The sequence below is a fragment of the Gorilla gorilla genome, chromosome 15, assembly GCF_029281585.2.
Source record: "Gorilla gorilla gorilla isolate KB3781 chromosome 15, NHGRI_mGorGor1-v2.1_pri, whole genome shotgun sequence".
NCBI classification, from domain to species: Eukaryota; Metazoa; Chordata; class Mammalia; order Primates; family Hominidae; genus Gorilla; species Gorilla gorilla.
Window position 1 is genome coordinate 86,935,064 of NC_073239.2, and position 15,070 is coordinate 86,950,133.

Genomic DNA, 15,070 nt, shown 5'->3' on the forward strand with positions numbered 1-15,070 from the left:
CGGCTGTCGCCTCTTTCTTTGGGTGGCTTCCTTTAATGAAAAGGCTTTATTTCCTAGAAAGCTTAGTTCGTTTCCCTGGCCTGGGTGCTCTCCACTTCCATCCAAGGACATCTGAGGTGCTGCCAGTGATGAACCTAGCAGGGGACCCGGAAGTGGGCAGTGTGGTACTGCACCTAGAGAGGGGACTCCCTTGCTAAAGGTGTTTGTGCACTCTCTGTAATTTTTCCTCTTCCCTCCACCCACATGTCTGCCCCACGGGATGCCCCTCCCTGACTGCCATTCCCTTCCTCTCACTGGAATGTAGGGAATGTTGCTGGCAGAGCTTTGGGGGCAGGGCTTGGGGAAGAGCCTATTCCATGGCTTCAGGCTGTTGAAAGTGGGTACATTGCCATCATCCAGATGACAAGACGCCAGGCTGAAATGTAGCCATAGGTGGGGAGCAGACCCCCAGTGGAGTTTTTCAGCCTGTACCCCAGTTTTGTGGGGTATCTATTCTGGCTGAGGCTGCAGGTCTGGTTTGCAGAGCTGGAGAACTCCCAGACGAGGATTGGCAGCAGGGGTGGAGATTCTAGGTTTTCTCCAGCGTGACCAGCCTCTTTGCCTTTTTCCCTCTCTGCACACACAGCTGTCCCTAGAAATGACCACCTCAGCCATCCCCTTGGGAACCTTCTCCAGATTCCTTGTGCCACACTCTGCCCCCTTGTCTTTGCAGGTGAACAGAAAATAATTCCCCTTGTAAAACTCTCCTCCAGCCTTTGCTCCAGCTAGGCTTTCTTGCGACAGGGTCTAAGCCCCGGAATTTGATCACGCAGGCCACTCCTTGTCCAGGGCTGGTTCTTCCTTGCAGCTCAGAAGAGAGGACAGGTGGTTCACGGCACACTTACCAAGTGCCAGACACTGCCTGCTATGTATACAGGCCCTGTCATATGTATGTAGTACCACAACCCAGTGACACAGGCATCATTGTTCCTATTTCTCAAGTGTGGACTCAGACTCAAGAGTTCAGTGTCTTGCTGGGGTCACCCAGCTGGAAAGGCAGAGCAGGAATCATACTTAGATTTTCTGACTCCAGGCCTGGAGCTCTGCCTACTCCTCAGCTGCCTTCCTTGAAGGGTTAGAACTGCAACCGTCTCCTTCCTGTCCAGCTTGGGTCCTGGTGGGAGTTCCATCCAGCAGTGAGTGCATTTTTTCCCCAGAGCAGTTAAGGGTCTTATTAAAAGCTACCACTTTGCTGAGGCCTGTACAGGCTTTGGGGGTTTGGGGAAGAGAAATAAGGCAGGCACTTGTCCCTTCAGGGAGGGACTTGTCCCTCACTGGGAGGTTTGGGGTTGACCTTGGCTCCAGCAGAGATACCCAGCCTGGCGTGGAAGGGGCAGGTCTGAGCTTACGCTTGACTGCAGGGCAAGCTGCAGGCCCCTTCTGCCTTCCCCTGCATTCACCAAGGACAGTAGGACCAAGAATCAAGGAAAAGTGCAAGATAGATCTATCCCGTTTCTTCCTCCACCTGGAGATTCCTGAGCTATGCTCAGCTTCTGTGGGGCGGGGAAGACAGGGGACATTTTTAGTCAGGATGCTGAGAAGTAATTCCTGCTGGGGCCAGGCATCTTTTCAGGGCTGCTGTGATGCCAACAAAGAAGGGGCCCCAGGCCCATCCTTACTCCTGGTCCCCAAAAGGATCCAAGTGGGATGGGAAGCTGGCAGCACCAACCCCCTTGTAGATTAACAACAACAACAAAACACTAAAAGATAAAAAAAGCAAAACAACAACAACAAAACAAAACAAAAGCCAAAAACTAAAGAACCAAACCAAAACCAAAACCAAAAAATCCCTGGATCACCAGGCTGTTCATCTGGCTATTTACTCCCAAGTTCCTGAAAGACCTGCAAGGCCACAGTTGTGCCCACCAAGGAGGCTGAAGACCTTCCCAGGCACCATGACCTTCTGGTCTGTGGTGTTAGGCCTTTTTCTACTACACAGGTGGAAATAGGTGAAGCTTGATCTTTTCATGCAGCACTGCCGAATCAAGCTCTCAACCCTAGGGCCTGGATCAACATTCCCCTTTGTGTGCCTTTCATGAGTTGATAAGGAAAGGGGCCATGACCTTGGTTCCATGCCTGCCTACTCCTGCAAGTGTCTGTGCTACGTATGGGGCACAAGTCTCTCTTGTCATTTCTCGTCAAGTCTTGTTTGGGGCACTCTGGCCAATTCCTTCTACTCCTCTACGCCACCCCCAACCAACACCTCACCCAAGCAGCCCCTGCTCCCTCTCCTGCTCTGCACTGCCCCTTTTTCCTCTGTCAGGATGCACTCTGTGAAAGCTGTCTTGCCTGTATCCTCCTAGCCAGAGCACTAACTCTAGCTACTGGTCGGTGGTCCTGTATGTGGTACCCCAGACCAGGCCTGCCTACAAATCCAGGGCAACCCTGAGAATTCACACACTTGATGGTCACATGCACTGCATACTTGGCTGTGGTCTCTCCACACAATGATGGACACGTTGCTCAACTGCTCATAAGACTCAGTCAGGAGAGACCAGGATAAGCTTCAGTAAGTACACCCTTCCCAACCTCTCTGGCTCAAAACAGAAAGGTGTTTTTCTCACTGCTGCGACACAGCAGCGAGATAACAAGAGTAATGTACTCAGCACAGTGCCTGGTACAAAACTGGAGCTCAGTATCTGTCAGTCATCCTCCTCTTCTTCCTTATTTGTATCATCAGTGAGCGTTGGCACTGGGAGGAGCCTGAAAAATCACCTATTCTAATGGTTATACGTGAAAAATCTAAAATCTCAATAGATAGGCGGAGTGGCCATCTCCAGGTCAAACACTTAGCTTGTGATGCAGCCAGAATTAGAATTCACTTCTGTCAACTTCTAATTTAGCATTCTTAATAGCAATTACTTTGCTATACATTTAAAGAGGCATACAGCATATATAGATGGAAAATTCCATTAAATGATGGAAAGAAGTGTGTCTACTGAGATGTTGAGTAGTTCACTGTATCAGATTCTAAAAAATGAGTTGTTTAGGGAAAGGTATAATGAAATATACCTGACAAGGCAGTGAAATGAGGTAGAGATAGAGTGATGGGATGCACATGCCATTGCAAAAAGCATTATGTGCGGGCTGTATGATGGAGTTGTAACTTCTGGAGGAAAGCTGAAAATGGAGGAACAGATTAATATCAGCAGCAAAATCACATGGTCTGGCAGGAAAGTCAGGGCCAGTGGAGAGAGCACCTACTACAGGAGTCTTCAGCCTGGTTTTGCTATGAACTAGCTGTGTGTCCTTGAGCCATTGGCTTCACCTCTCTGGGCCTCCTTGGTGTTTTTGCCCAGGAGTTCTCACTCTTATGTCAGACATTTTGCTAAGCCTGTTATCTCATGAAATCATTGCAACAACTCTATATGGTGTGCAGAAATCTCCTGCCTACCCCATCTGGAGCCATTCTTCCCCCTTCTTCACCTGCTGCATGCTCTGCCTGGGGGACTAACTTTTATGCATGGCATCAATGGAGTTCTTGTGCTCTCTGGATGACCAGGAGTCCAGTGGGAGATGGGAGAGTGGGAGGGGAGGGAGGACAGGTGTTATTCTCTGTAAGGTTGCCTTGGGCTGGCTTTGTTTTTTGACTGAAAGGTATCACTCCTCTCTAAGAGGCCTATCTACCTGATTCTCTCTCCTTCTCAGTTCCTGAAACCTCTCCTCTCCTTCCACTTGGGCCTAGGAGGAAGCAAACTCATAAAGTGGAACTCTGGGTTTGGGCTGGTCATGAGCAGCTCAAGGATAACTTCCTTGATGAGGGCAAATAGGACCCAGGTAGTTCATGGTAAAGGGTGGCATCATCAATACTCAAATTATCACTGAATGGGGTAGAGAATAAAGTGGAGGGCAAGATGCTGGGAGATCAAGTGGTTCTAATGCTTTGTTCCTAGAGCAATTGCAGTATTTTCAAAAATTATGACATCACCTGATTCTTTGCATGACCCTTGAGAACATACATGGGGGGAAAAGACAAATTAAAAGCTATTAATATGCACAGGGAGAACTGGAAGTCCTCCCAGGAAACTTTAAAGGAGTCCCTCCTCTCCTACAGCTGCAGGGACCATAGGGATATGGACCAAGCCCAAGTTGCAGCGTTAATTAAATGCTGGACCCCATTAGGACTCTTCAGGACATGAGTAGGGAAGGAGTAACACCAAATAACATATGACTTAACCTACCCGTGTAGAACTGGGTACCTTTCCCAATAAATTACAAAATTGAACTTGCTCAGAAATATTTATTATAAAATGGAAGTGGTATGTATATAGGGAAAACAGCCCATTCATGTCAAGAAAGCACCAGTAACCTGCACAAACAGGCAGTTTTGACTCTTGTGGTAACTCCAGGTAACAGCTTTGCTGCCTTTCCCTCAACCACACATTGACTTCATGGGGAATTCCCTGTGACCAGTGAATAAATGAGAAAAAAGCATGAACCTAATTCTGCACAGCATGCCAGCACCAGCCAGAAGTAGACAGCGCCATCTATAGCCCTACTCACAGGAGACCCTCAAAGACTGTGGTGGATGGAAATTTTCCCAGTGGACAGAACTTCAGGCAGTACATTGAACTGTCCACTTGGGCCTGAATCATGGATCTACACCAACTCATGCAGTGGATGATGAGTGACTGGCTCATTGAGGACTTGAAGCTAATTGATGGCAAGAAAAATTAGGAATTTAGGAATTCCATGTATGGAATGGGCCCCATAGTGTGAAGATATAGTGCCCCATACAAATGCCTATCAGAGAGCAACCATGGTGGTAGATGTTCTCAATATGACTCATGCTGTCGTTAATATTAGTTGGCCCCTCTCTCTAGCCACCCTGATGCTGGCTCAGTGGATCCATGAACAAAATGGCATGTCAACAGGGATGGAGGCTGTACTTGGACTCAACAGCCTGGCTGTCCTCTCACCAAGGCCCATTTGGCTACTGCCACTGATGAGTGTATGACCTGCTCACAGCAGAAGCAACTGATGAGCCATTGACATGGCAATATCTCCCAGGAAGGCCAGCAGGTTATACGGTGTCAGATTGATTTCCTTGGACAATTGCCATTATAGAAAATGTAGCAGTCAGTCTCTTCACAGAGGATAGACTCATATTCTGGGTATGAATTTGCCTTTCTTGCCCATAGTGTTTCTGCTAGCATGTCCATTTGTGGACTTTGAATGTTTTATCCATTGCAATGATATCTTTCACAACATTGTCTTACCAGGGTCACTGGTCTTACCACTTTTCCCATTACCCAAAGGTGGAATGACCTGATTCAGGCTCAATTACAGCATCACGTAGAAGATAATACCTTGTGATATTAAGATGCTATCATACTGAATGCAGTATATGCTGTAATTGGGGGCCAATATCTAGTGCAATCTATCCATAGATGGGATCATAGTTCTGGAGACTAAGGGGTAGAGATGGGTGATGCCTCTCATTATTATGCCTAATAACCTACATGAAGAATCTTACTTTCTGTTTCTATAGCTTTGGTCTCAGCAGGTTTGGAAGTCCCAGTGACAATGGAGAAATGCTTGCACCAAGGAAGAGTTCTGGTTCTGATGAATTAGAAGTAGATACTGCCTCCTAGTCATTTTGGGTTCATTGAACTGGTGAGGTGAATGTCCTAATTACCTGGGGGAAATCGGGTTGCTGTTGCATAATGAGAATATGAAGGACTGGGTTTGCAATGTAGGAATTCATCTGATGTACCTTTTCATACTCCCTTGCCCAAAAGTACTGGTCAATGGAAAACTGAGCAACATGCCAATAATTCAAATCTTGTGGGAATGAAAGTTTGGGTTATCCTACCAAGGAAAGAACCTCATGTAACTGAGATGCTAGCTAAGAGTAACAGGATATGGAATGGCTGGAAAATATGGCAGCACAACAGAGTAGAAGTTGCATGTAGACAGTCCCTCTCTTACTAGCTCTGTAAGACTCAATATTTTAGGGTGACAAACTGCCCCAATTTTCCAGGACTGAGAGATTTCCTGGGACACAGGACTTTCAGTGCTAAAACCAGAAAAGTCCTAGGCAAACCAGACAAGTTATCCTACTTATGATCTGTGCTTTCTTCTTCACCACCCTGACAGTAAATAATAACTATCTTACCTACCCAGCAGGTGCATGTGAAGATAATGGTCAATCTAGATATTAAGCCCAGCTCTGCCACTTACTTGTGGAATGGCCTTGGACAGATGACATAACTTCTCACAAAGCTTCACTCCCTTCTTCAGGCCCACCATTATCTGACTTACTTATTAGCATTAATGAACTCCTTTGGCCTGCCGCCTCTTCTATGTCACCCTTTCTTTGACACCAAACATGTCTGTCTCTCTTCTCCACTGTGTCTAAAGGCTCACATGACTTGGAGGTCTTGGTGTCCCTTGACCATCTCTCCAAATCGTAATACTCAAGTTTAACATTTCTAGGGTGTATGGAAGGTGCTAAACCCTATGGCAATTGACTTGAGAATGGTTTGTTTAATCGTTGCAACACCGTGTTTTGGGTTTAGGGAAACTGAAGCTCAGGGAGGCAGTCAATTGTTTAAAATTCCACAACAGGTAAAAATAGTAGAGCTGGGCTTCAAACCCCACAGAATGCTGGAGGCAAGCATCAACATGCAAAGGCAAAAATGCAATACCTCAAGCCTTGGTCCATAGCAGGTGTCATGTGTACAAATGGCTTCAGGACTGGACTGGTCACATGAATAAGAGATGTGGATTGGGTAGGAACTCTGGTAAACTGAGAGAGTAAACGCTGTGTACATAGATAGGGTGGCCACTTAGCAGTGCCACTGGATTTGTTGCCTCACAGGAATGCCTACCCAGTGTGGCCAGAGAAGCCAAAATCCAGATTTTTACACAACATGTTTCTGTTTCAAAACACTGAGAACTATTCCAGTTTTGAAAAAGCACTGTAAGAATCAAACACATCAAGTCTGCTGGCCACCAGGTTTTAATGTCTGCCCCACAGTCCCACAGTCATGGAAGGAGAAATTGATTGAGTGAGGACTCAGCCAGAGGTGATGATCATAGCAAAAAAAAAAAAAAAAAAAAAAAAAAGAATAGTTATCATGCACTGTAGAAGCAATTCCACTGACGTAATTTGCAGTTTGTAAACATGACAGAATGACTACCACTCCCATTGTGTTTTTGCTGAGGTAGAAGCTAGAAAGAACTTGAGAAACAGCAGAAAGGACTAAGATTAGAAATCGGAATCTAAAGATTTGAGGTACCAGAATAGTTTACCTTGGGCTGCACCTCCTTTCCAGATTTTTAAGAAAGAATGATGCAATCCCGTTTCTGGGAATATATTCAAAGGAAATGAAATCAGCATCTTGAAGAGGTATCTGTATATGCATGTTCAATGCAGCATTCTTCACAGTAGCCAAGATGTGGAAATAACCCAAGTGTCTGTTGATGGATGAATGAGTAGAGAAGTTGTAGTGTGTGTGTGTGTGTGTGTGTGTGTGTGTGTATGTATGTGTATATGCACACACACAATATGCATATAATGGAGTATTATTTGGCCTTAAAAAAGAAAGAAATCCTGCCACTTGTGACAACATGGATGAAACTGGAAGACATTATGCTACGTGAAATAAGCCAGGCACAGAAAACACAACTACAGCATGATTTCACTCATATGTGGAATCTACAAAAGTTGGAACTCATAGACACAGAATGTAGAAGGATGGTTACCAGGGGATGGGTTGGGGAGAGAGGAAGCTGTTGCTCAAAGAGTACATACCTGAGGTTATAAGAGGAACAAGTTCTGGAGGCCTAATGTCCAGCATGGTGACTATAGTTAATGATAATGTGTTGAGTACTTGAAATTTGCTAAGAGAGTAGATCTTAAGTATTCTCATCGCAAAAAAGGGCAACTATATGAGGTGACAGATATGCTAATCAGCTTGATTGTGGTGATCGTTTCACAATGTAAACAAATATCAAAACATTATTTTGTAGACCTCAAATATATATAACTTTTATTTGTTGGTTACACTTCAGTAAAAGTGTAAGAAAAAAGAAAAGAAAGAATAATGAATTGCCTTCAAGTTTACTAGTAAAGGCTGATCTTAGTTTTCGTAAAGTCAGTTTGACTTCCCTTCTCCTTTGTTCCTTCCTGAAAATGCCACAAATGCCATATGACACACCTACCAGGGCCATGTTCCAGGAGTCTTTTTTGGATTCCCTTTCCCAAGAAGATGTCTTTTGAATCACCCCCTTCCTGGGGCCAGATGACTTTCCATCAGAAAATTGTAAACAGGCTCCTTAATCCAAATAGCTTTATCACAGTTAAATTTCTCTTTTGGAAATTTCCATCAGTCTGCCCTTGGCTTTTACTGGCACATCATCCATTCAGGTGCCCCCAGGGGAAGTGCCTCGCTTAGTAAGAATGGAGACAGAGAAGGGAACTGTGGGAGGGTGAGAGAACCAGTGCTGGCTGGTTCCTTCCCCACCTGGACCCTGGCTGCCTCTCTAGGGAACTCTGTCTCGCTGGCTAGATCCAGCTTCCTCTAAGTCTCATTCTTTGTTCTGGTGTTTGTCACAAGGGTTCATAATATTCTGGGAAGAGCTTGAATTTGGCATCAGAAGACCTGTGTTTGTGTCTGCCTCTTACTATCTGCTTTCTCCTGGGAAATCATCTAACCTCTCAGAACTTCGTTGTAATAAGAATATCTACCACTTGTGGTTCTTGTCAGACTCAAACACATGTATATGAAAAGCTTTTTGTGAACCATGAAAACCCACATAGACATAGGTCAGATTGGTCTTGGCCATCGATAGTAAAAATATCTATCTTTAATCACAAAGGGAGTGTGGCAGAGGCAAACATTCAAACACATTTCATCCTTTTGTAGTATAGAATGGTGAATGGGAAGTGGCTGCCCCACAAGGATGATATCTCCCAGTCTCCTTTGCATGTGAGTGGGTTGAAGTGACCAGCTTTTACTAATACAAGAATATGAGCGAAAGTAATGAGTACTACTTCAAAATCAAGGTAGTCAGAAGGGTGTGTGTGCTTTTTCTAATTTTTGTTCCATCTACTGATAGATGAAAAACACTCCAGGGCCCCAGAGGCCGACAGAGTTACAAAATAGAAGGAAACTGAGTCCCTGAATCATCACATGGAAGAAAGCCACCTGCTGACCAAGAACATCTTTATTGGATTATTATGGGAGTGAGAAATAAACTTTTATTTTGATAAGGTATTGAAATATTGGGGTTTATTACAGCAGCTAACATTACCCTAGTGAGAAATGAGCCAAAGGGATGGGCATGTTGTGGCTCAATCAGTAAGAAGTGCTGAAAATGAACACGTGCACAATGGCTAACAATGTCTTCTTCATATTGAATAACAGGCCATAGGGCCAAGGAGTTGCAAAGGGGCATCTGCAATGGTGTGTCAATTAAGGTAGCCAGGCAGTTTGAGTGTGTGCATGCACGTGTGCATGCATGTGTGCACACATGCACACACACTACTTTTGTATATATTCTAGGATCACAATATTAAAGCTAGAAGTAATTGACTTCAGAGGTCATTTATGAAAACCTCACTTTATAGTTCAGGAAATTGTGATCCAGGGAGACAATGCATCCAAAGAGAAGATGGATTGTTAGTGGGGGCATCTAAACTAGTACCCAGGGCTTCAGATTCCTGGGATGCATTCCTCAATTCTCCTCCTGTGGTTCATTCCAGCTTCTGTTTTGACAAAGCCTAACACCTGGATAACCCAGAAAGGACTCAGAAAATGGGAGCGATGATGGACACAAACGGATTTTGTGATTTTGTGATTTTGCATCTACCATTTAATCTGCTAAAAGGTTTTTTTTTTTTTCATTTTTAATTTAGTGGCTGGCAAAAAACTGAATGAGGCTTTTAGTCCAACCATTTTTCCCTGCCTGCCTTTTGTGCTAATCTGTTTCACTCACAAATCCCATTGACATCTTGTTCTCAGCTTCCATGGTAGGAATTGTGTTCCTGATGCTGCTTTCTCAGCCCCAATTTTGGCCATAAGTTTAAGCCCAGGACCCTATTGCAGACACCTTCTAAACCTCAGCAGAGGGCACAGTGGGGCCACAGGTAGGATCCACCTACCCTTAGCCTTCCTCTTGACCTCTGTCCTAGCCATGCTTACTGCTGCCATTCCATGACTGTGCCATGTCATGCTTTACCCTTGTGCCTTTGAATGTGCTGTTCACTTTTTGTCCATCCTTCAATATGAAGCCCCTCACCAAAGTAAATCATGATTTCATCTTCCTTCAAGATCCTACTTACCTGTTACATTCTCTTTGAAGTCTTTCCCAATTCTTCCAGGCTGAGTTAATGTTTCCTTCCATTGTGTTCCCATGGCATTCTGTTTAGGTCACTCTTAGAGTGTTCAGGGCATAGGACTGCCATTAACATTTGCACTTTGGTGTCCAATGCATCATAAACCTCTTCCCATCACTTGGCTTTTAGAAGGGGCAATAGTACCTACAATGTGATCATCACCCTCTTCTCCACACCTGGGTTGTTTGTACCAGAAGTGAACATTTGACACAAAGCACCCAGTCCATAGGCACTGTGACTGCCTTCTACAAAGGATTCTGCCTTCTCAGAATGGCCCTCTGGAGATGGAGAGTTGACCATATTCTCTTGATAGAGAATTTGCCCTCAGAGGAAAAGAGGGAAGTTCCAGTTCATTGTGGTGATCAAAGCTGTGAGGTCATGATATAGTGTCAGGGCTGGTGACTGTGCTGGGCTGTGTGCAAGAAAATAAATCAGAGGAAGCACCTTGGGAGATAAAGGAAGAGGATGGGCCCAATGGGCAGAGGGAAGCAAGGGTGAGAGAGGCCAGGTGGCTCGGGGGAGGTGGGGAAAGTGGGCTCAGTTCCTGATGGCTTTCAGGCTCCTACGGCCTGGCTGTGCCTCCTGCCTTGGGTTCCACAAGATCCCACCACCAGGCCTTCGCAGCACTGCCCCTGTTCTTTGAACAAGTTTAGTGGGCTTCTGGATCACTTGCCCCATGTAGACTGTGAGTTCTTTTGTTTGTTTGTTTGTTTTGTTTTGTTTTAGAGAGAGTCTTGCTCTGTCACCTAGGCTGGAGTGCAGTGGCACAATCTTGGCTCACTGCAACCTCTGCCTCCTGGGGTCAAGCAATTATTGTGCCTCAGCCTCCTGAGTGACTGGGATTACAGGCATGTGCCACCATGCCTGGCTAACTTTTAAAAATTTTAGTAGAGCTGTTAGCCAGGCTTGTCTTGAACTCCTGGCCTCAAGCAATCCACCCACCTTGGCCTCCCAAAGTGCTGGGATTACAGGCATGAGCCACCATGCCCAGCCTAGACTGTGAGTTTCTTGAGGTCAGGAACTATGTCTTGCTCTTCTTTGTATCACCAGAGTGTCATTCAATATATTCAACATGCTTCTAAATTTTTTGTTGAATGAATGATGAGTAAATGAATGAGTGAAGACATGTCTGTTGGTAATAGGTGCAGGGCACTGTTTTCCTAGCTGGAGTCTGTCACGGCCAATGCCTTTCTGATACAGAAACCTCCTTCCTCCATAATTACCACAGCTTTTACTACTACTTACATCTTCCAACTTCGCAAAGTCCAGGTTTTGACAAGTGGCATTTTCCTGAAGTATTTTTGCTTAAAATATACTGGGTCTGACACATTGGCACCTGAGTGTGAGAGGAGGTGACACCTTCACCTGAGTCACCTCACAAGAAGCCCACAGTGGCCCCCTGGACCTTTCACTGAAGAAACACAGGGAGAAGCAAGCTGTATGTAGAGAGATATAAGTATAGCTTTTATTTTTTTTTTTTGAACCAACCCAACATTTCCACTGGCAACTGTCAACATAGCTTATGACATGAGCACTGTTTCTTTTTTAATTATTTTTTTCTTAAAAAATGTGTTTAAAATTAACAGGTGTTTTTTAATTTCTTCCCCCCCCCCCCCTTAGAAAATGTATTTATGTCAATGCAGAAAGCCTAAAGATCCATGGGCAGTTTCGTGATGACGTCTTATGTCTGTTTATTTGTGTGTTTGTGTGTGTGTTTTAAAGCCAGGTCCTTCCCACGTTCGTTGAGAAAAGGTCTGTAGGGCACAGAGATCTCTTTCTCCAAAAACCCAGGCTCCAGGGGATTATGACAACTAAGATTCCTCTTACTGGAGCAAGAACTACCCCATAGGCTGGAAAAATAGCTTCATGAAGTTTAAAAACAAGCAGGAACATGGGAGAAATGAGGAATTCCAGTTCCTATCTTGTAAAAATGCTTTCATATGTGACCTGAGGGACCAGGAGAGGTGAAGGGAGCCCCTGGTTCTCTTATAAAATCTCTAAGTTTTTACACCACTTCAAGAAATATAGTCAGCCCTCTTTGTATAGAGCATTAGGAAGCAAGAGCGTGGTGAAGCTGACATTTCTCAGGCACATTGACATTTAAAATACAAACTTCTCTCTTAAAGATCTCACTGGTTGGATATCTCTTCTCTCCTGCTTCAGGTACAAAGCCAAAGATAATCAAGAAGGCCTATATCCCTTTTGTTCTTCCAGTAGCCCTTTGTCATCACACACCATTCCTATTTTTGTCCCATCTCTTCTATTTGGCGGGTCTTCCTGCAGAAGGATACACAAGTGGACATTGACACAACAAGACACGCAGAATTGGAAAGGCTTGGGCAAAGAGGGACAATTGCTTTTTGTATCTGACTTGATTCAACATAAGCATAAAAAGCTCCTCCTGCTCCAGTTGAAGCTCCTGTAAGATCTTTAGTACCCTGCGTGGGTGAGTGAGCTTATTTCTACCCCAATGCCATCACTCCTCCCAAGAACTCAGAGAAAACAGTGAGATGGGGAACTGGATCTTGATGGAGCCAAGAGGTGGCAGGAGAGCATGTGTCTAAAAATTCATGTTTCTCTCTGTTGGCTCGGACCTGGAATTCCTTTGTGGCACCTTTTCCACTCACTTCAGAAAAAAAAGACAAAACAAAATAATAAGCAAAACCTAATGGCAAAACGAAAGCAACCACAATAATGATTACAATGAAAGAAGAACCCCACCCCAGCCACATGAATGTGACTCATTTTCACGTCTTGTCAGCTGAGTGAGATAATAGGGACGTATGGAATGGGGCAGAGAGGAGAAACCCTGCTTCCAAAGAAATGAGAGGCAAAGGAATAATCAAAAGATGGAATAGAAGGAGGTGAAAGGCTCTGACCTTTGCTTTGGGTCAGGGATATGAGGGGGAGATGGGGTGGAGGTGGATTTGTTGCTGTTGCTTGTTTGTATTTAATTAAATACTGTGTAAAGTCGGTGATTCCTCCATTGTTTGATTGATTAAGACTTTGCCCTTTCAGTTAATTGCCAGGGCCTAAGTTGGGTGAAGTTCCTGGGGCTTGGGTCCTGATGCTGCCTCTCCAGGGCAGTGCAGCCCGGAGAGATCACTGGTGGGGAAGTGCCCTTCTCTTAGGAGAAGTCCTAGGCCTGCCCTGCTGGAGGCTCTGTTGTGTGGCTTAGAACCCCTTGATGTAGCAATAGGCCTCTAGTGTGGCAAAGAGTATGTAGAGGAGCCACAGGCTCACAAAGAGCCATGTTGTGGCGAGCTTGCAGCCACGGGGGCCACCAAGCTCCCCTCCCAGGTGTGGCCGCCTTCGGTACAAGAGCACGCTGATGCAGACAAATGCAAAGATGGTGAAGAGGGTGACGGAGAAGGCCAGCGTGCCGGCCGACACGTGGAACTCCTGTCCCTGCAGAGCCCAGTAGATGGCGGCCACGGACCAGGCCAGGCCGATGCCCAGGAAGACATTGACGGCGTTGCTGCCCGTCACGTTGCCAATGGAGGCGTCTGCATATACATCCTGGAGGGCAGCAGCTTTGCTGGCAAACGTATCTGGAAAAGGACAAAGACACATGGGAACTGGTAGGAGGCTAAGGTGTGCAGGGCTTGTCTTCCAGTATGCCCAAAAAGCAGCTTGAGCTGGTGGGCTGAACCCAGGAATGACAGACAAGGGCTAGGGGGCCACTCCTACCTCCTAGTTCTGCCACAAGCAAGCCGTGTGGCCCTGGGTAGGTCACATCCCTAGTCTGGGCTTCCCATTCCTCATCTGCAGTGATCTGAAAGATTCTGAAGGGCTTTCCAGTTCTGATATTTACTGAGTGGGCTTATTTTTCTCCTTTGACTACTTTTTCAGTAAGGGAAGTTTGCCATCCCATAATATCTCCCCAGGGAACCTTGACACCCTGGGAAGCTGCTTGGAGTAGATGCCTGATTTTAACTGTCATATGGGGCATTTATTCACGAACCACCAACAGTTATTGAGCAATGCCTACTGACTGAGCACTGGGCGAGGTGCTGGAGTTTGGGGACAGAGGACATGTTGGGGAACCATGATGGGGACATGCAGGGTGAACTGTGGACTCAAGGAAGACGGGGCTCTGTCTTTGTGGTTTATATATGTATCACAGGGCCTTGCAGGGTGTTTGACTTTAGATCTTGGCACAGATTGTAGATACAGGGAGGACTGTCAGAGACATCTAGCCCAATTCTTTTATTTTACAGGTAAGAAAAATAAGGGTCAAAGAATTTACCCAAGGTCACATAGGATGTTAGCAAGAGACTTGACCCTAAAGTCCTCATGTAAGGACCCTTTCCATACCTTCAACTATATCCAAAGAGCTTCAGCCAAAGCCACTAAATCAGATGAGTGGATCACAGGGTAACCTTCTTAAAGCCTCAAATGTTGTTAGCTGTTGTCTTGGCCAATTGCAAGGACTTGGAGATGCCCAAAGGTATCTGCCTGGCTTACCTCATTATTGCCATTTTTTTTTAGATCTCCCAGAGAAAACCTCTTACCCTTTCTTGCCTATGGCCTTGTTTTTTTGTTTGTTTGTTTGTTTTTGTTTCTGTTGTTGTTGTTGTTTTTTGCTTCTGATCCTCTGATATTTCTTCCCACCTCTATGCTTTCCCCCATATTTCCTCCCTCCCCTCTGATAGTTCAGGTCCCCCAAGGCTTGGAGAACAGAGA

The 15,070-nt window shown here is 45.3% G+C and overlaps 2 protein-coding genes across 5 annotated transcripts in view; one reads left to right on the forward strand and one right to left on the reverse strand.

Annotated features, from left to right (window-relative positions):
* The window catches only part of SMOC1 (SPARC related modular calcium binding 1), a 161,388-nt gene extending 152,196 nt beyond the window's left edge, over positions 1-9,192 (forward strand). Inside the window, exon 12 of one of the 2 annotated variants that reach the window (XM_055362206.2) lies at positions 9,106-9,192. In XM_055362206.2, coding sequence (XP_055218181.1) covers positions 9,106-9,152 — 47 coding nt within the window. In that variant the 3' untranslated portion in view covers positions 9,153-9,192. The remainder of the gene's footprint in view (positions 1-9,105) is intronic. The other variant, XM_019010109.4, reaches the window with a different exon arrangement.
* A 2,635-nt stretch (positions 9,193-11,827) lies between these two features.
* SLC8A3 (solute carrier family 8 member A3) overlaps positions 11,828-15,070 on the reverse strand; it is a 144,789-nt gene continuing 141,546 nt past the window's right edge. For all 3 annotated transcript variants that reach the window (XM_004055369.4, XM_063697934.1, XM_063697935.1), the window contains one exon: positions 11,828-13,935. In XM_004055369.4, the coding sequence (XP_004055417.3) occupies positions 13,559-13,935 (377 nt within the window). In that variant the 3' untranslated portion in view covers positions 11,828-13,558. The remainder of the gene's footprint in view (positions 13,936-15,070) is intronic.